We start from the raw sequence: 22,510 nt of genomic DNA, 5'->3' as shown, positions 1-22,510 counted from the left end.
ACACGGAGGCTAGACCTATACAACTCATTTATTTTGGTTTATAAATTAATGTCAAGACATTTATGTTATTGATTTCTGAAGCACTTTCTAAATAATAAAAAGAGAGTTCATATGTATTTACTACATGTATGCATTGATGAAAAATAAGCCATGTGCAGTAATGTAGAAAATTGAGGATGCAACGCATTGGTATGCATCGGGATATCGAATTGAATCGAATCGTTGACAGGATAATCGAATCGTGAGATCAGTGAAGATGCACAGCCCTAACTTCTACCCCACTACAATTCAGAGGGAAATAATGCAGTTTTACTCCACTACATTTATTTAATATCTTTAGTCAGTTTGGAGATATATAGAAAATAATGTGAAATATTAACAACTCTTTTAATAAGACTTTATTTACACCTGGAGTAACATTCACAAGCTAATATAAACTAGCTGCACCTCTACCAGCTGTATGTAACTCTGAAATGGACCAATTTCCATAATGAGTACTCATACTTTAAGTATATTTTGATTGTAATAGTTGGATACCTTTTACTTGAGTAACATTTTGTATTACATTTTTACTTGTAACAGAGTATTCCTATACTGTGGTACTTCTACTTTTACTTAAGTACAAGATCTGAGTACTTCTCCCATCTCTGTTTACGACAAACTTTGTTTAGCATTTTGCAGCTGAGGTGTTAGAAGTAGACATACTACAAACAAACTGAAATAAATGTCCTGAATTTAAAATCTTACTTATGTAAAAGTACAAAAGTATTGTCATCAAAACATACTTAAAGTACTGATGTGCGTATTTTCCATCATATAAATGACTTGATTATTATTTTTGATGCATTAATGTGTTCATCACAGCTGGTTAAAGTGTTGCTGCATTTAATTACTTTATGTACTAGTACTAGTGGATATACTAACCTTAATATTTATTTATCACAGTTTATTTATTAGTTTATGCATATTTTGTATTTGCTTATCATTTGAAAGTGACTAGTAACCAATTTAGTCAAATACATGTTGTGAGTACAATATTGGCTTCCAAATCGTAGTAGAGTGTAAGCATAAGGTACCATAAAATAAGAATACTCGAGTATACAAGTACCCCAAAAGAGTACTTGAGTCAATGTACTTCAATACATTACACCACTGTTTTGAGGACATTTCTCTTGGCTTGAGAAACTCCCGTAGCTTAAGTTTCAACTGTTGCTCTTGTTATAAGGTGACCATTACAAGTAATTGTGATAACAGCTAACAGTAACACCGTATTGTGCTGATGTAAGTACAGTTTCAGGGAAGCTAGTCTGTCAAAACCACGGTGTTGTAAAACATTCCTAGCAGTTGAAGGATTTATCGTGAACATTATTCATTTCAATCCAGAATTATTTAACTTTAATTGTATTTTTCCCAGTTTTTTGTCTCTGCTGCAGACTTATTTTTTTCTATAAGGCACTGTTTTATTGTTGATGAAGTGTCATTGAACCTCAAATCTTTCAGCCCATTTTCTTGCTGACACTAAATGCTGATTGTTAGTTAGGACTAGGTATGAGTGGATACTGATTGCAGCCTGGACATGACAGGGCTGTAGGTCACCAGTTCAAATGGCAGATAATACACTGCAAAATAGCTTCGGGTGGGGGGGGAAGTCACAGAGATGTTTTAGGGACGAGGTGTCCTATTTGAACTTTACACCTCTTAAGAAGCAAGAAAGCCTTTGTTGACGCAAACACATGCAAACATTTTCTCTACTTTTCTTTAAATTGAGCAACTTTATTTTCCAGTTAGAAAAAAATTATAATTTCTGCTACTAGTAAGCCTGACCGCATCATCGGGTATAGGGTGATAAATGGAGCATGCCAGTCAATGAAATTGGAAAGGGACACAGCTTAAACAAAACTCGTGATAAATTGACTTTAAAACTAGCTAGTTGAAATGTTAGAGTAGTGGTGACTTGAGCATCTGTTCAATCTAGAGTGCAACAGCTTAATAGTGCTTTATCAGACATCTTCAGTGAAATGTTGTTACGGATACATAACTAACTCAAAACTTAAACCCTTATACAAAAATGAATGTTTGTCCTTCAGCCAAACCCTAGGTTATTTTGACATTCAGTCTGATGGCAGAGACGTGGCCTGTCATGATCTGATCATGTCATGGAATCCCTCCTTTTTATCGGATAAAAAAAAGATGTTTCTCCCAATTAGACTTTTTCTGATTTGTCACAAGGTTTACATTTTCTGTACATCGGGCAGGTTAAACTTGTACCCTCCGTTTACTCACTGGAATAGATGCAAGGTTGAGTTGCTAAATTATCATTCATTGATCATAATTTATTGGCTCATATTCTAAACCATTTTACTGAGAAAAAACTATTGTAATCTAAGAAATTAGAATGGAAATGATAACGATATTATTATGAATTGTAACTAAAAATGTTGCAAAACTGACTTGGAGCTTAATTTATAAAGGTTTTCTGTAGTCAAGGTGGGTTACAGAGATAAACTAAATGGTGCCTATTTAGTCTTTGAGAAGCAATATGAGTAGAAGAAAGATGACCACCTCTCCTTTACTGTCACTGAGGCCGATCTAAATTGGTCTGCTTGTATATCCGAGAGCTGCTCTGCTTTAGAGCCTCTGCTGGGAGTCCTCCAGCGAGCTAGAAGGGGCAGCCCTCCTTTCCTTAGCTGGTATTTTTAGATAAGGACACGCCTGGGGGACCCTAACTCAGTTTACGAGATGAGAGAGACGGTGCTAACGCTGCTTGAGCAAAGTTGGCTTCTCAGATTTAAGCAATGGATGCAGGTTATGTGGGTGTCTGTCTGTGCACTGCTTTACAGTCTTTTATCTGTTTTAGTAATACTCGCCACACACTTTCTACACATTACTTCAGGCAACCTTAAATTCTTTCCTGCATAGTTTGGAGGAATGGATGACGAGCTGTAATTATCATATCTGCCATGTACTTTTGCTCTGTCAGTCACGTTCTTTTTTTACTTCCCTCCTTACTCATTCAAAAAGACTGGGCTTAGACTTATACAATGGCACTTTGTCAACAATAAGGGTCAATTGACAGGTAACGGGTAAAACATTGCATCTTGTGTATGGCAATCACACGTCAGCAAGTGTATATAAGCAGTAAGTTAGTTTAAATAACCTGGTTAGGTCACAGCAGGAAGCTCTTAGAATCTTCTGCCATTCGTTCGATAAAAAAGACATACAGGAAAAACTAAGATGTTGTTCATAGAAATATCAGATGTTGCAGAGAATGTTTTTCAGGTTTGTAGGAATGCCTTTGTGACGCACCCGTGTTCAAACAACGCCTTCAGTCATCACCAATCGCCTCTCCTATCGGGTCATGCTTCACTTCTTATCTTGAGCTAAGGGAAGGTTGGACATAGGCTTTGTGAACTCAGCTACCAAGCTGTGATATCTTTTGAAATGTTTTTATGATTTATACAAAGCAGAAGATTCTGAACTCACCATAATATTTTGAATTGATTGATTCTGAAGAAACTATGTATGAGGGTGTGAATCTTTCATAATTTATTTTGATTGTTATTCTTAGGCTCATGATTTCATTCAATATCAATCCGATGCTAATATCAGGAGAAATGAAAGCGGAGTAAATTGTTCATGTACACACACAAAGGCAAAAGATACAATTATTCATGCGCACAAATAAACTGTTTGATCATGTATTAATTCTCACTTATTTCAAGACTAACAGGTTCATGTTCTGTCGCCAGCTAGCAGTAGTTTTATTTTTCACGTGGGGGAGCTCAGGTTCTGGTGACTGAGAGAACTTAATGCATCACTTCTGTGAGCGATGTGTTAACTGACCTTCGTTAGCCCAACAACCAGTGATTGCCTGTCTGTCATGCAAAACACGTTTCTCAATTAAAAAAAACCTGCATTTGTTTTATCTGAACCAAACCAGTTCTTGGCCCAAAATCAGTTTTTGTTTTTGATGACCTGACAACTGCAGTGTTTTCCTTTTTTTTAAATTTGTTCCACTGTGAGTGAAGTTCTATGAAACCAAAGTTTATATTAGAAATTGTGACATTACATTACATTTAGCTGACTCTTTTATCCAAAGCGACTTACAATAAGTACATTCGACCAGGAAGACACAACCTTCTGCAGGTCTCCCTTGAAAAAAAGATCATTGATCTCAATGGGATTTTACCTGGATAAATAAAGGTTTTGAATTGAATTGAACCTTGAAGAAAACGGAATCATATAACAGGGTTCGTACGGTCATTGAAAACCTGGAAAAGTCATGGAAATTCAAAATGCAAATTCCAGGCCCTGGAAAAGTTATGGAAAAGTCATGGAAATGTAACTAAAGTTGCGTCAAATATAATTTACATTTGATCTAATCGCCAAAATAATCTGCGGTCGCGAGCTGGTATGTGCCATCATGACGCGCATGGTGTTATTTTTTAATATATGAAGCGCGAGCTGTGTGCTCGAGTCTTCCTGCCTGTCGGCTGAACTCTGCTGCTCCGGGATGAGGGTCAGCTACATTAGCTACGGTGCGTTCGTTAACTGCGGAGTCACTGTGGCACAGACTGCAACGCTGGTGAACAGCTGTTAGAACGGGCCGTTCAGGTGTTCAGAGCAGAGCGGCAGAGTGTGATGTGAACTGAAATGTTTTTCTGTCACAATATCATTAAGGAATCGTTGAGCTAGCTAGCTAGCATACATTGTCACTATCTGCTAACGTTAGCTTTAGCCTTCGTTTTCTAATAGTTTTTTTCATAGGCTATACACGGAGGTGGTATAAGTATAGATATTGTGCTAGAGTAAAAGTAGAAGTACTCAGATCTTGTACTTGATTAAAAGTAGAAGTACTCAGATGTTGTTCTTAAAAGTAGAAGTACTCAGATCTTGTACTTGAGTAAAAGTAGAAGTACTCAGATAAGTAAAAGTAGAAGTACTCAGATAAGTAAAAGTAGAAGTACTCAGATATTGTACTCGAGTAGAAGTACTCAGATCTTGTACTTTAGTAGAAGTACTCGGAGCTTGTACTTTAGTAGAAGTACTCAGAGCTTGTACTTTAGTAGAAGTACTCAGAGCTTGTACTTAATAACAGTATAGTACTCAGATGTTGTACTTGAGTTAAAGTAGAAGTACTCGGATAAGTAAAAGTAGAAGTACTCAGATCTTGTACTCGAGTAGAAGTACTCAGATCTTGTACTTTAGTAGAAGTACTCAGATCTTGTACTTTAGTAGAAGTGGAAGTACTCAGATCTTGTACTTAATAAAAGTATAGTACTCAGATGTTGTACTTGAGTAAAAGTATAAGTACTCAGGTCTTGTACTTGAGTAAAAGTAGAAGTACTCAGGTCTTGTACTTGAGTAAAAGTAGAAGTACTCAGGTCTTGTACTTGAGTAAAAGTAGAAGTACTCGGATCTTGTACTTGAGTAAAAGTAGAAGTACTCGGATCTTGTACTTGAGTAAAAGTAGAAGTACTCGGATCTTGTACTTGAGTAAAAGTAGAAGTACCAGAGTGTAGGAATACTCTGTTACAGTAAAAGTCCTCCATTCAAAATGTTACTCAAGTAAAAGTACAAAAGTATTATCATCAAAATATAGTGAAAGTAGCGACAGTAAAAGTAGTCGTTGTGCAGATTGGTCCATTTCAGAATAATATATATGATATGTTTTATAATGATTGATCATGAAAGTGTTCTCAAAGCTGGTGAAGGTGCAGCTAGTTTGAATGACTTTGTAGACTGCAGGGTAGCTTGTGGATTTACTCCAGGTGGAACTAAAGTCTAATTTAACACTTGTTTATATTTCACATCATTCATCCAGATCTGTGAAGTAACTAATGGTATTAAATACATGTAGTGGAGGAAAAGTACACCATGTACCTCTGAACTGTAGTGGAGTATAAGTACACCATGTACCTCTGAACTGTAGTGGAGTAGAAGTACACCATGTACCTCTGAACTGTAGAGGAGTAGAAGTACACCATGTACCTCTGAACTGTAGAGGAGTAGAAGTACAAAGTAGCAAAACATTGAAATACTTAAATAAAGTACAAGTATCTCAAAATTGTACCCACGTAATGTACTTGAGTTTATGAACTTAGTTACTTTACACCAGTGGCTATACAGATCGAAAGACTAAGCCTGGCACAGAGGCATGACAATACATTTTCAAAATGCTCAACAGTGCTGCCAGAATTATAAACTGACTGCTACACAATTAAAATAAATGCTTTTTATATATTTATATTAGATGTGACTCTTTGGCGTTTCTGTTATTATTGACACTGCTGCTATCAGGGGGTCAGGGGTCGGGTCCTTGTCACCTTTTTCATACCTGATGACTTTGCCTCCCTGACTACAGTTGCTTTAGCGTGTAGAACAGGCCTATTCAAATGGCGGCCCGCGGGCCAGATGCGGCCCAGAACCAACTCCCGAGTGGCCCAGCCTCTTGTGGCCAAATTCCTACACTAGTACAGACCATGAACGCAACACTCCGCGTTGCTAGAAACCACCAAACCACAACGCAGCACGTTTTTTGAAAGTGCATCTAGTGGTGCTAGTAACGATGGTCCTATGATAGCAACTCTAAAACATGTCTCTCTCAACTCTGAAGTGTAAACAAAGACAAAACGGTCATTGATCTTGTGGAGCAGATGCGCGAGTCATTGCCCAAGTCAAGCTGGACCTTTTCGCGACCGACTTGAGTACGGGTCGGATGCTGCATTTTCCGACGCTCCACAAACACATCACATCCCCGGCACAAATCACGGATGTGATGACAGATTTCATTGCGAGGTTGAAAGAGAACTTTGGTCAATTGGATGGACTTGCTCTGCCCACAGAGGTGATGGGCTTTGTCAGAGACCCCTCCACTGTTGCAATGGAGGGGGGCGTATCCACCAGAGCAAAGGAAGTGGTCCCCTCCATCGACGAGGGGAAATGTACACTGAAACTTATTGACATGCATTCATCCGTAACCGGATGCCCCAAGCGCAGCGCACTAACGGGCCAGCGAAGTTTTGGAGTGATGTCAACAAACGGCAGTTCCCTTCGTTCAGAAAGTAGCGATCTGTGTGCTCAGTATGTTTGGATCAACATACAAATGTGAGTCAAGCTTTTCACACATGAACTCAATCAAAAGTAGCACTCGCTGCTCCCTAACTGACAGCACTCTTCACCAATGTTTTAGGATTGCATTGACATCCTATGAGCCAAAAATCACTGCTCTTGTTCAAAACTAAAAATGTCACTTCTCCCATTGAGAAAGTCAGCGATGACAAATCACACATGCGGTGATAGTAAGCACCTAGTTTACCATAGTAGACGTGTAGTGTAGTATTCATTCATGTTAGTTACCCTTATCCCTTGTTATGGGTTTGTGCACTGAAGGGTTTGACAGTTATTTTTGTATTTAAATGCACTTTGTAATGTGTCTGGGTCGAAAAAAATTATCTGAATACTTTACTTCTAAAGCGAACACATGTAATGCTACAACTGTGCACTTTTTTTTTTATGCACTGATGCCTCAGATTCTGTTAAATTAATGCTAATTTGTTGTGTTTTTATGCACTTTTGTTAGATGAACAATGAATACAAATGGCATGTTTTTCATCGCAGTAATATGTGTTGGTTTAAAATGTGTCATTACCCGCTTTTTACAGGCCGCTGAATGTCTGGCCCAGCTGAATTTTGTAGTTCTAAAATCTGGCCCAATTGAATGTGTAATTGAATAGCCCTGGTGTAGAAGCTAGTAAGACTACTATTTGATTTGTTTTAGATAGGCACTACATGTTTCATATGCAGACCTTATTTTCCTGTTCCATGTTCAAATAAACCATTTTCAGTGGGAATTTTGTTTTGGTCATGGAAAATGAGGTAAAGGTCATTGAGAAGTCATTGGTGAAAAAGTGTATGAACCCTGATATAAGTACATCAGGTTTCATAGAGCCAAACATTTCAAGTCCTACTCAACTGGCTATAGATAAGCCAGTCCTTTGTTAGTATATAAGTGCTTTGTTAGTAATTCTATCGCTCGAGGTGGAGTCGAAAGAGATGAGTTTTCAGTCTGCGCCGGAAGATGTGCAGACTTTCTGCTGTCCTGATGTCAATGGGGAGCTCATTCCACCATTTTGGAGCCAGGATAGCAAACCCACGTGTTTTTGACATCAGCATAAAAACTTGACGGGTGAATTTCAAATGATGTCAGTGTGCGAAAAAGTACACCTCCCACCGTCCGGGATGTGTTATTTACAATATCGGACAAGTAGATCTTTCAATTGACTTGTCCGGTGGACAAGTGACGTTTTTCGCCCCGATTTATTGACAAATTATTGATACATTCAGTTTACAAAAGGCAGAACTCATTCGCAAATTGTCCGTGTCCGCCATTGTTCGTTTAGAAATGTTAGTTTCGGTCAGGGCTCGAAATTAACTTTTTTCCTCAGTGTCCCACAACTGTCCCGAATTCTACTTTGTATTGTCCCGGATTTAACCAGCAGTGTCCCAAATTTAAATTTGTATCGTCGCCCCCCCAATTATGCAGAATACATATAATTTGATACTTTTTTGTCACTTAATCATCACACCATAGACTCTGGTCCACCATGTAAGTTTAAAATACTTATTCTTTTAAACATATGAATATTAGTCTGATCTGTTGCCTCTCCTAGAGTAGAAGGGAAGAGAGTTGTTTTAAGACATGTTTTTCTATTGTTTCTCAATATCCAGACTAATTTATCATTGTCATGTCAACATTGAAGAATTCTGATTTGTATTTTTCAATTCAATATGGTATGGCTGTATGGTCTCTGTGTTTTATGATCGGAACCCTCTATCTGGCAATAAAAGTGGTATGATAATAAAAAAACAGAAGTTCCATAATACAGTTTAATAAATGTATCTGTTTTCAGTTCTAATTACAAGTTATCCTCACAAGTCGTCAGTAGTACTATAGGAATATAAATTGATCTTCTATCTTCATTCATGAATGTCAATCATCTTGCTCTCACTCACCCACCCACCCCCCCCAGGCACAAAAACAACTGGAACATTACTCTCTCTTAACATGACACATTATTCTCATACCAGAGTTGATTGACAAACTAAAATTACCTTGCGACACCCTTTCTAATAGTCACCCAATCTGACTGACGTTCTTAACCAAAAAAAAGTAAAACACTAAAAAAAGATGAAAAGCTAAATGATTAGCTAAATGCCTTACGTTTTTGCAGCTAAAGATTCTAGCCTTGTCACTGACTGACTGACTGACACAGAAAATGCAAAAAATTATAGGCTACACAGGGCTCGACATTAAGGATGGCCCGATGGCCCGGGGCCATCTAGCATTTAGCTCGGGCAATGAAGCCTCGCCTGCTGGTGGCCCGATCGGGCAATCTATTATGCCAGTATCATGCAGCTCGCGGATCCAGTAATGAGTGACCCGACAGTAAAACTAAACACATCTATAACTAGTTTAGGTAGTTTTAGAAGTAATTAAAATAGCTACGTGTGATATTCTAACCTGAAGTGTGTGTTTTGTCCGCTCACCGCTGCATGTGGTCATGCAGAGCTGCGTGTCGAGTCGTCAGCAGCAGCTGATCTCTCTCTCCCGTCAGATTAGACTTCACTCGCGTTTATGTCCATATCGATCAGATCCAGCTAGTTCTAGCTAATGATATGACTACCTGCTTATTAAAAGACACCTAAACAATAAGTGTCGCTATGCAACTGGGTGAGGCCACAAAGTATAGCGCAGCATTATGCATTTGTTTACATGCCCACCGGAACCCCGAGGCATTACCAACAGATCAACGCACAATCAACCCATACAGGACATCTCTTTCTCCACATTAAGTGTTAGACATTAGAGTTGACTATTCTTGTCTGTCACATAAGTGGCGCAACTGAATACTACCCGGACAATGAATCGAATGCAACCACATTTTCGCGGGAATTTCAGTTTGTTACGGATTCTGATGCTGAATACATAATGATCAAATAATTTAAAGTCAGAGTGTATTACAATGTTTCTTAGTCCACCAAAGCAAGGTGAACAACCTGGAAAGAAGAGAAAGACTGAGCTGCAGCCCCCCCCCCCCCCCGAAAAAAGAGAATCAAAATGATAGGTATGTGCCCAATAATATTTTCTTCAAAGTAAATATTCAATATTTTTTCTTCAAAAGTACATATTTTTTTCATAAGTAAATATGGGCATAACATGTTTTAATAGATAATTTTTTTATGGTGGTCCAGAGACAGGAATATAATTTCACATTTGTTATGATATAAATGATTTTTTTATGGTGGTCCAGAGACGGGGATTATAATTTGACATTTTGTATGTGTTTGCAGATGTGCTCATCAAGCACCTGGAGAAAAGATTCCAAGATCTCCAGAAAGGGAGTGTCCCTTCAAAATGTTCCATCTTCAACCCCAGTCAGTGGCCCTCTGTCTGTCAGAGGGCCATTGAGTCGTTGAATCAGCAAACACAAACAAGAAGAAGTGAAATTAAGAATACAATTGAAATTGTATAATATTGTGGTGGTTAATTTTATAATTCTAGAGAATGCACCAGACGGCATCGAAGACCTGCAGGTCCCCCAAACCTTTCGTGAGTCATTTCGTCCGCGCGCATTTTTCAGGGCCATCTCTAGTGGACTCAGGGCCATCTGTAAATTAGCTTAGATGGCCCACAGGGCCATCTCCCAAAATCCTTAATGTCATGCCCTGCTACACCTCTTATTATGATCAAATGTATTTCACATCATTTTCACAAACTTCAAAAGAACATGACGCCGCATTTTAGGACTTTTGTATGCATTGTAAGGCACACTTCAGTTGCTAGCGTTAGTTAGCGCTAGCTAATGCTAACGCTAGCGCTAGCTAACATTGGCACTTAAGACAGCTAATTTACCACAGTGGAAGACGATGCATCATGACCAGGACTTGGGATGTTTTCGTTTCGGGAGTCGGCAGAATTGGGGCTTGCAACAGGGGGCTGTTTATTCAACCACCTCAGCATTTCTTTCTTCTGTTTATAACTGTCGTGACTAGGGATGTCCCGATCACCTTTTTTTGCTCCCGATCCGATTCCGATCATTTGCTTTTGACAATCTGCCGATACCGATTTTTCCCGATCCGATCTTTATGCAATGCATTAAGAGAAAAAAAAGGTAACAGATAACGGCTGGTCATCCAACGCGATGAATTCAGCTATCTTGGCTGTTATCTGTTCTGGGGCAGTTTCTCTTTCCTTTTGAAAGTCTCTGAAAGTGTCGGTTGTTTCAGTGCCGTTACCTGAGTGGCCGCTGTGTACTCGCCGTGTTGTTGTTGGTGTTTGTTTCTCAGGTAGCGTATTAGATGGTCGTGTTGAACGTAGCTCTGTTCTTTCCACCACGCGGAACCTCTGCCTTGCAAACATTGCATCTGGCTGTTACACTGCCTTCGCTTTCAATTTTATAATACTTCCAAACTCCTGACATTTTCTCTGTGCCGAGTCACCAGCTGAACGTAGCCTCTCGTTAGCTTACTGCTACTATTAGACACTGCGCCCACTCTGTTGCCAGCTTTCAGAGAAATAAGCAACCAGGTCTATGAAAACAAGCCCAAAGAAAGCAACACATACATGATGTTGTGTAATTTTAAACCAAAACTAAGTCCTCAGGATGACTTTAAGACGTGAACATGGTCATTTTTGTTTTGTAACATTAAATAATAAAAAAAAAAAGTATAAAAAAAAAATTCAAAAAAAATCCCGATCCCCGATTTTTTTCTCCCGATCCCCGATCTTTTTGAAATCACGTGATCGGATCGGGACATCTCTAGTCGTGACCGTTGCATTAGCGCGAGTCTAGCAGCAGTCAGCAGCAGAGTGGATGACGTAGAATGCATTCTATGATTTGACAGCCCAATGACTTTGCAAATAACACCCATTTTGAAGTTTACTTTTAATCTTTTTTTCACAGTCCCGAAATAGTCCCAGACAAAATAGATTTGTGTCCCAGTAGGAATTTTTATGGTCCCCGGGACATCGGGACATTGTTAATTGCGAGCCCTGGTTTCGGTTCTGCAAATCGATTCATAAGGAAATGCATCTCGCCGCTTTCTGTACAGTTAGACGGGAGCGGGGTGGGAAGTGTAGCACAGTGGCAGGGTTGGGAAGCAAAACTTGGTTCCGAGTAGGAACAAATAACAATTGTCCGGTCCCGGGATTAAGAGTTGTGAGGACAGGAGGCGAGGCCGAGCCCCGCGGACTGCAGCTCTCTCTCTATGCTCCGTATCAGCTGATCGCTGCACGGTGCAGCTCAGCGTCTCTCTCTCTCTCTTTCTACACACAGCAGATCCGCTGCCCGTTTAACAGCCGCATCTTTGTCAAACTTTCTTATGTTCTTTCTCTAACACGTAATGAAGGTTATTAAGCGTTTTAGCTCCTGTGTTGTTAATATGGACCGCCATTTCCTTTATGAAGTGAAGCAGCCTCCCTGTCTGTCCTCACGCTGTCCTCACATCCCCGGACCCCCAGACTCAGAGGAGCACAGGGATGTCAGTATTGTTTATGAAGCAGGGTATAGAAAGTACATTATTGAAATGCTATTTATACTATTTATTTACTTTTACAAACGGTGAGTAGCTGGGCAGCTATTGCAGGACATGTGTAAGCTCTTTGAGTTGTAGAAAAGCGCTAGGCCTATAAGCTATACAAATAATAATAATAATAACTTTATTTGTATAGCACCTTTCATACAGGGGATTGCAGTTCAAAGTGCTTTACATCAGTAAAAAATAAGACGTAAAATCAGTGTAAAACAAGCAGCAAGAGCAAAGCATAAAGTGGGATAAAATAATTAAAAATACATGGGGAATAAAACATAGAGAAATAGTGCAATGTCAATCACAGAGAATAGTGCAGTATAATAGTGTAAAATCAGTAAAATGCTTTGGTAAAGAGATAGGTTTTAAGCTGGTGACCTCTAATAGACCTGCATCTGATGATCGCAGTGTTCTGGCAGGTGTGTAGTTCATTAGAGAGTCAGCAATGTAGCTGAGTCCTTGTCCATTTAGAGCTTTGTATGTGAGGAGAAGCACCTTCAAATCAATTCTAGAAGTTACAGGAAGCCAGTGTAGAGTAGCTAAGACAGGCCTAATGTGTTCCCTCCTTTTGGTATTCGTCAGTAGTCTAGCTGCAGAGTTTTGAATGAGCTGGAGTCTTCCAATAGCTTTCTTGGGGAGACCAGTGAATAGTGCATTGCAGTCTCTAGTCGGCTAGATATTAAAGCATGAATTAGCTTCTCTGCATCATTTTGATTTATGAATGGTCTTACCTTCGCTATGTTTCTGAGATGAAAGAAAGCTATTTTGGTCACTTTGTTTAAATGGGCGTTGAAGTTCAAATCTGAGTCCAGGATGACACCGAGACTTGTCACCTCCGGTGTAATCCATGTGGTTAAACTTCCTAGATTATTTGTTAGCATCTCTCTTTTTGAGATAATAATAATTTATTATTATTATTATTAGGCCTATTTGTTGGACATGTGTGGTTGGACTCACAGGCAGGTTGCAGTGTAACATCAGAGGACACTGGGCCAATTGTACATTCTCAAACTGCACCACTTAGAACTAACTAAACAATGCAGAGATTATTTTTATATAATTGTATTCAATAACTGTAAGAAATTAAACAGTATGAAGTGATTTGTAAATAGGAATACAGATTTGACTTAATGTTTTCTTTTCATAAATATATTTTTCTCCCAGTTTGTCATGGGACTTATTTTTACCCTCTCAAAAGAACCGGAATCGAGAACCGAAAAGCAGAACCGGAATCATTAAAATCCAAACGATACCCAACCCTATGTGTGATGCAGTAAAATCTTACCGCTCACTTAAGTTAGTGGTGTTGTAAAAATCGTGGGAAAGTGTAAAATACGATGACGAAGAAGAAGATTCCAGTGGCCCCAATTTTTGTCCATTCTGGACAAGTGAAAAATGTATTCGGACAAGTAAATCGACAAACTCACTTGCCCATGGACAAGTACTCTCTAAAAACTTGTTCTCACACTGGATGTAGAAGGTCACCCGAAGATCCCATGATATTATGTAACCATGCATCATGGGATATTTTTTCTTTCCAGACTTCAATGCTAATTCCGCTACTGATCTAGTTTTATTCATCTTGGCATCTCAAGTTCTACGATATGGCTCATCAAAGCTGGATGGTGCTGACCGTGGTTAAGGTCTTAATTTGAAGCGAGCTCTGTCACAAGATGTAGAGCTAATCAATGATCTCCTGATGTACAACTTGTGCAGGACATGATCATAATATTTGTTTGAGTCTCCTGATCGTCTCATGCTAATAAGCTTTGCATGTGTAGATAATACCCGTCCATCAGGCACGAAAGTTCAGTGATTTGATAATAATATTAAGTTTTTTACAATTGTAACGATGCATTTCCTTAAACGAGGTGCTCTCAAAAATGTCTTTCAAATGAGTTGTAAGTAGCTGGAAAGTCTTCAGTAATACTCCAACCAAGTAGTACATGAGTATTATCATGATCTTTATAAACTAAAGGATATTGCAAGTCTTTGATGTTCAAAGAAGTAACACTGGTATTTTATCCATTTGTAGTTGTTCCTGGTGTTTCTTCATTCATAGCCTGTTTTAAGTGTATTAACAGTAGAACTATCTGCCATCCAGCTTTAAGCCAAGAAAGTGAGTATTCAATTAGTCCTCTTACTTAATCGTTTAGGCCTTATTGAGTTGGGGCCTGACTGTATTTTTCAGTTAATCTTTTTTAAGTTATTTGGCGGTGTGTACCTTGGCAAAAACATTGCAGGCCTTATGTGTGTTTAATGGATAAGGTTTAACTTATTTACTCAGGAAGGTGGTGTTGATTGAATTTGAACATGCAGTTCCAATGTTAACATGCAACCAGGGCTCGAGCTTAAGGACGTCCCGTCGTCCCGGGGCCGAAAAAAATAGTGTCGGGGAGGATAAAAAATAATTTTGGGACGAGAGTTAAAATAAAAATACCCTGCTAACTCTACTACAAACGGCGATGAAAATGAAACTGACTGCACGTTTTGTGTAGCACACGCAGTGTGAGAAAAAGTTTTTAGAGAGTACTTGTCCATGGACAAGTGAGTTTGGCAATGTACTTGTCCGAATACATTTTTCACTTGTCCAGAATGGACAAAAATTGGGGCCACTGGAATCTTCTTCTTCGTCATCGTATTTTACATTTTCCCACGGTTTTTACGACACCGCTCAACGTAAGTAAGCGGTAAGATTTTACTGCATTACACATAGGGTTGGGTATCGTTTGGATTTTAACGATTCCGGTTCTGCTTTTCGATTCCGGTTATTTTCGGTTCTCGATTCCGGTTCTTTGAGAGGGTAAAAATAAGTCAAACTGGGAGAAAAATATATTTATGAAAACATTAAGTCAAATCTGTATTCCGATTTACAAATCACTTCATACTGTTGAATTTCTTACGGTTATTGAATACAATTCTATAAAAATAATCACTGCATTGTTTAGTTAGTTCCAAGTGGTGCAGTTTGAGAATGTACAATTGGCCCAGTCTCCTCTGATGTTACACTGCAACCTGCCTGTGAGACAGAGTCCAACCACACATGTCCAACACATAGGACATAACCTAATAATAATAATACATTATATGTATAGCCTACAGTATAGGCCTAGCGCTTTTCTACAACTCAAAGACGCTTGCACGCTTACACATGTCCTGCAATACACATGCTGCAGCTGCCCAGCTGCTCACTGTTTGTAAAAGTAAATAAATAGAATTTCTATTTCAATAATGTACTTTCTACACCCTGCTTCATAAACAATACTGACATCCCTGTGCTCCTCCGAGTCTGGGGGTCCGGGGATGTGAGGACAGCGCGAGGACACAGACAGGGAGGCTGCTTCACTTCATAAAGGAAATGGCGGTCAATATTAACAACATAGGAGCTAAAACGCTTAATAACCTTCATTACGTGTTAGAGAAAGAACATAAGAAAATTTGACAAAGATGAGGCTGTCAAACAGGCAGCGGATGCGCTGTGTGTAGAAAGAGAGAGAGACGCTGAGCTGCACCGTGCAGCGATCAGCTGATACGGAGCATATGAGAGAGCTGCAGTCCGCGGGGCTCGGCCTCGCCTCCTGTCCTCACAACTCTTATTAATCCCGGTACCGGACAATTGTTATTTGTTCCTACTCGGAACCTAGTTTGAACCCGGCCACTGTGCTACACTTCCCACCCCGCCCCGCCCCACCCCCGTCTAACTGTACAGAAAACGGCGAGATGCATTTCCTTAGGAATCTACAAGCAGAACCGAAACTAACACTTCTAAACGAACAATGGCGGACACGGACCATTTGCGAATGAGTTCTGCCTTTTGTAAACTGAATGTATCAATAATTTGTCAATAAATCAGGCCGAAAAACGTCACTTGTCCGCCGGACAAGTCAATTGAAAGATCTACTTGTCCGATATTGTAAATAACACGTCCCGGACGGTGGGACGTGTACTTTTTCGCACACTGACACAGTTATTAAACCTCCTTGTCAACATAAACACACACACGCACAAAACATTTAGCAACCCTTGAAATACACACACGCACGCACACACACACACACACACACACACACACACACACACACACACACACACACACACACACACACACACACACACAGTACGTAGCTACAGCTGTTCGCGGGTCTAGCTATGTACTGAGTGTGTATATTTCGCGGGTTGAGTGATGACAATGGTATCCCGTGGAGGAATTCTGAAATGTTTTACCGTTACATCACAAAAACGCACAGTAGAACCAGACCCTGGAGCGCCGGCCTCTTTATTTACTTACTCCTCTTCATCCCCTATGGGTAATAAGGCTGAGATGAGAACCCTCCATCGTATTTAGTCCTTAGCAATATGCTGCGCCTCTCCCCATGTAGGGATGGGTACCGAGCCCCGGTATTAAACGAGCCCCGGGCCGGAATTATTAAAGACAGTCGTTAAGCTCCGACGTTATCGGACTTTTTATCGGTACTGGAGACATTTAAAAAATATGTCATATGTATTATTGCTACAGACACATTATATCGCAGTTTTAGTTTCGCAAACTCCGTTTCTAATATGCAATAAGACTACAACATGCGCCAATTATGTATTTTCGAGCTTTCCAATCCAGACGAGATCTCTCTGTCCCGTCTGGGTGCGAGGGGGCGGGCCGTTTGTAAAGGTCTCCTGACTGTTACAGACTGTCATCCTGGTTAGTGGTTACTCTGGGTTCTGTCTTCAGGACAGTGTTGGATTTTTTTGTTAATTGGATGGGACTTGATTGGATTCAATATTAGAGTAATTTTCTCGTTTGTGTGTTTGTTTAAATATATTTGGCCTTTGTTTATGTGATTGAATGATTTACTCAAATAAAAATTATCATCTAGATTTGTATGATGTTTTATTTATGTTAAAGGTCACTTTGAATGATTTTAACTAATGATAATGTAGGAAAACTAACATCTTAAATTCGGGAAGGTCCACATTAATTTCGGGACGGCTTAGATTGTATTTCGGGACGGTTCCGGGAGGATGGTGAAAAAAGTTAGTCGAGAGCCCTGCACGCAACGTATTTCCCCTTAGTTTTTTTGCATTCAAAATTGACTAAAAAAATGTGGATCCATTGCAATTTAATAGGGATACAACATGTTGCATTTTGCAGGGGTTTTCCAAATGACTGTTGCTAAGCTAACTACCTACCAATACAAAGTGTGCTGCTTCAAAAACTTGGAGGGCGGGCTTTGTCACATATGAGAATAGCTGCTCCATCTTACAGTTGTTATGTGTTCCCTCAGGAGCAGGCCTGTCACAATAATACATTTTGTTGGACGATACATTTTCCTGGAAATTATTGCGATAAACGATGATATTGTCGGCACCGTTGTCAGACCATTTTAGATCACTGACATAATGATAATATGTAATAATAATTGAAGTACATCCTTTCAAACAGAACTTTTTTATTGAACATTCAACATTGCAAATTAAATGTGACATAATATTCAGATATATAAATTATATATAATAAATAAAACAAATACATTACATTCTGAAACATGTATTAAATCACACACAACCTAAACAATAAATTAAATAGACTCTCTCTCTCTCTCAAATAAATATGAGCACACAATGTCTCACAAGCACAAAAAACTCCTTAAAACAACAGTCAAGTGTACAGTCCACTGTCCATGCTAGCTTTTGTTGCTAACTTTTTTAAACAAATGCGACATACCGGCTCGTTCAAGTCCGTAGGTTCGCCTTGTTGATTTGGCTAAAATCCAAAATATTCCCACACCGGAGATGGAGTTAGGTTTTGCGTAGTAAGTCACACGTTGTCTCCTGCTTGTCTCTATATTATTCATTTGGCTGCTACACTGCTGCACGCGGAGTGTCCTGACCTGGCTGTGTGTGTAAGCCCCGCCCCTCACTAGGGGTGTTGAAAATAATCATTTCTACGATGCATTGCGATGCGGACGTGGACGATTCGGTCTCGATGCAGTGACGGAAGATAATCGGTTATAGAGTAGTAACGTTGCTTCCTGATTTTCCGGCCGCGGCTTTACTAACGTTTTTTCTGTCACTTTAATATCAAATCGGTCGGTGACGAAGAGATCAGGGAACAGACGTGACAGCAGCACAGCAACACCGAACACGGAGCAGTCTGCTTTATCCACCAACACAAGAACACCAGTCCAGAACCAAAAGCAGAATGACCGGCTCTGAATCACTCCGTGTCGCTGCGGCTCAGAGACACAGGGATTTATGTTTTTCAAAAATAATCGCGTTACAATCATGTCAGGTTTTTGGTGGATTTAATTAAGTCTTGGATTGCAGAGTATGAATGCCCTCTAGCAATTTTCAGACGATATATACGTGTGTAAAGTTTGTGAAGGCAGGAGGAAAAAAGCTTCCGCGATCACCGTCTCCTCTCCGTTCCTCCAAGCCCCGCCCCCTCCCTGAAAATAATGAGTGACAGGCTGATAGTGACCCGATAGAAACTTTGTTATTCACTTAATCACTGAGATATAATGAAGCTAACTTAATCTCCTACATTCATGGGATTTATGTAACAGTAAGACAGAGAATGTAAGTGTGCACCCACATGCACTATTTTTGTTTGTATATGCTGTTGTAAATACTCCTGTTGTCTGCTGTGTTCAGACTCAAGTCCTGTGTGTGATGCCACATTCAGGACATTCAGTGTCCTTTCTTAACAGAAGACTGTTGCTAGAAGCTGCAGCTAGACTGCAGAAGCATTAGCTTTTTGTTTTTGAGGATGGAACAACTTCACACACAGATATAGGGAGGCTAGACCTATACAATTCATTTATTTAGGTTTATAAATTAATGTCAAGACATTTATGTTATTATTTTCTGAAGCACTTTCTAAATAATAAAAAGAGAGTTCATATGTATTTACTGCATGTATGCATTGATGAAAAATAAGCCATGTGCAGTAATATAGAAAATTGAGGATGCAACGCATTGGTATGAATCGTGATGCACCGGGATATCGAACCGAATCGAATCGTTGACAGGATAATCGTAATCGAATCGTGAGACCAGTGAAGATGCACAGTCCTACCCCTCACGGCACATCAGACACAGCACTCCTGGCTAAAATGCTGGTCACATCCTTATGTAAACAAACACGCATGTAAACGGCAATTAATCGAGGTCCGAAAAGTTATCGAGTTCATTTTTATTTATCGTATGATAAGTCAATGAATTGCTTATCGCGACAGGCCTACTCAGTAGAGAGTACTCCAAATACAGAAATAATAATGCACTTGTGTTTGTCTTTCTTTTCCCACCAGGTCCTTTTACAGATGTAGTCACCACCAACCTCAAACTGAAGAACCCCTCTGACAGAAAAGTCTGTTTCAAAGTGAAGACGACTGCGCCGCGCAGATACTGTGTACGGCCAAACAGTGGTGTCATTGATCCTGGAGCAACTGTCATTATCTCTGGTAAGTTTTTCAGATGTTTGTATTTATTACCTGCCTGTTTAGGGAGATGGTGGGGAAACCTTTGAGGGAAACTGTCAGGAACATGTTGCAAAATGGGTCACGGTTCAAGAAGGTCAGCCGCTCAGTGGAAGCAGTTTTCACCCAGTCAAATCCACAGAGTCCATCATTGGACTCTCCAATTACCAAATTCGACAACTTTCCGTTTTCTTTTATAAAAATGCACAATCATTTCAAAGTATTTTACATACGATATCGTATTAATATACAAAACCAAGGGTACTGAAACATAAGCCGACGTATTCACCAAAACATAGACATGTATGATTCAGGGTTTCCGCTAGGATTTTTTCTCGACGGTCAAATGTCCGGGCAGATTTTATTTTACCGGACAAATTTGAAACTTACCGGTCATATTTCAATAATAATAATAATAGTTGTGTAGCAGAGTTTCCGTTAGCAGGTAATTACCGGACTATGAGCAGATATGCTGATGTTTAAAACTCAGTTCACGGGGCTCATTTTTATATTTCTTCAGTTTATAATCGTAACAGATCGAAAAAAATTCAGATTAATTTTTCAATAAATGATTCAACAAACAACATAATTATTACATTCAAACAAACTACTTGTAGTAGATAACGTACATTATTCAGAAGTTTACATCAACTTTGAATAATAACACGGGAGAAACGGATCCTCTCTTTTCCCCTCTCCCTCCCTCTCTCTCCTGACAGCACGTCAGTTTATCATGCAGCTCCTGCAGCGCACTAAACAGAGGGCGGGGCTTCAGGTGATTCTGCAGAGCTGCGTGTCTCGGTCAGACTCAGCAGCTGATCTGATCTCTCTCTCGCTCCGGTTACACTTCACTCGCGTTTATGTCCATATCGATCAGATCCAGCTCTCCTGATCGGCCTAGAGAGCACCGATCAAACTATTAAGAGTGAATATCGGCCGATAATGACCGGCGGCCGATCGATCGGAGCCTCCCTAATTATTACCAGACATTTTGACCGTCAGGTTTTGAATTTACCGGTTTTTTATAAATTTTACCAGCTAAAAACCGGTAATTACCGGCTAACGGAAACCCTGGTATGATTGGAGAATAGTTGTCTACCTTTAATGATGCCTTAATGCAATGAAGACGGTAAGGTGAGCAAAGTTGAAGTGGAACAGCCTTTAAGGAAACATGATTTAAAACCTCTGGATGGGCAAATGTAGGTTTTCATTCAGCTCTTTAGGGTCAAATTGGCCTCAATGGAGCTACTGAAACTCTGTTCATTGGTTTATCGACTCGTATTAAGGACAGTCTCCTTGGCCAAATTGGTGAAATGTAAAGTTTCCTTCAGTAACTGCTAGGGATGCTCCGATCCATCGGTCGGTGCTCTCTATAAAGGCCGATCAGGAGAGCCGATCACATGACGTAAAATACATGACACTTTTCTCTGTGCGGCAAAACAAGCTCGCCAAAATGGCTTCACCGGTCTGGCAGTATTTCAAGGTGTCCGAAAAAGACAGTAAAATAGCGGTATCCAAAGTGTGTGAAGCAGAAATCCTGCAGCTCCGCCCGCTGTGACGCAAAACACACACTAAGAGTTAGACCGAACACACTTAGCTGTTTGATCTACCTCTGGAACTAGCTAAACTAGTTATACATATGTTTATTCTCCACTGTCGGGTCACTCATTACTGGATCAGTGAGCTGCAGGAGACGATACCGACAGCCTGTCAGGAGAGGGAGAGAGGAAAAGAGAGCGCTTCCGCTCATTCCTCCCGTGTTATTATCAAAAGTTAATGTAAACTTGAATAATGTACTTCATTTGAATCTAATAATTATGTTGTTTGTGTTCATGTATTCATCGAACTTTTCGATTACAAACTGAAGGAATATAAAAATGAGCCCCATTAACTGAGTTTTAAACATCACTTTAAATGGAAGATCCCCATAAACCCCATCGGATCGGCCGATGCTGATTCCGATCGGAGCATCCCTAGTAACTGCAGACTGCTTATTAGCTGCAATGCGCTTTAATGATAACATCGAAATGTCCAAGGGTAACCTCTTACACTGCTCCTACACCCTGATCCACTTGTCTTCTGTCCTAGGCTTTTCACAATATCAAAAATATGACTGACACATTACCTGCCGAAAGTTCATTATAAACTGAAAATGTTTAGGAAAAAGTGCCATATTTTGTCTGGGAGTCAGATTTTTCTAAATAAAACACTTTCATTCTTTAAGTACCAAAACTAATAAAATTAGTCCCAGTATCCCAAAACCGGATTAGTATCGGTATTCTTTGCAACACTTCTCTGCTCGGCATGTTCCAAACATTTGTATTATATCCAGAATGATGACATAATAAACTGGTCATGTGTGAAGTGATTAAGGCAGCTGCTTAGTAAACACATTACCAATGTCCTTTGTAACTGACATTAACTCAGCTGTAGCTATTATGTTGAAA

At 39.7% G+C, this 22,510-nt stretch overlaps 1 protein-coding gene across 1 annotated transcript in view; it reads left to right on the top strand.

The window, feature by feature from the left end:
- Positions 1–22,510, top strand: part of vapal (VAMP (vesicle-associated membrane protein)-associated protein A, like) — a 33,809-nt gene that overhangs the window by 4,496 nt on the left and 6,803 nt on the right. Inside the window, exon 2 of the mRNA XM_034104774.2 lies at positions 19,896–20,048. Within this exon, the coding sequence (XP_033960665.1) occupies positions 19,896–20,048 (153 nt within the window). The remainder of the gene's footprint in view (positions 1–19,895; positions 20,049–22,510) is intronic.

This window comes from Pseudochaenichthys georgianus, chromosome 17, assembly GCF_902827115.2.
Source record: "Pseudochaenichthys georgianus chromosome 17, fPseGeo1.2, whole genome shotgun sequence".
Classification (NCBI taxonomy): Eukaryota; Metazoa; Chordata; class Actinopteri; order Perciformes; family Channichthyidae; genus Pseudochaenichthys; species Pseudochaenichthys georgianus.
The sequence above is the reverse complement of the archived record's forward strand: the minus strand, read 5'-3'. Positions and strand labels throughout refer to the sequence as shown.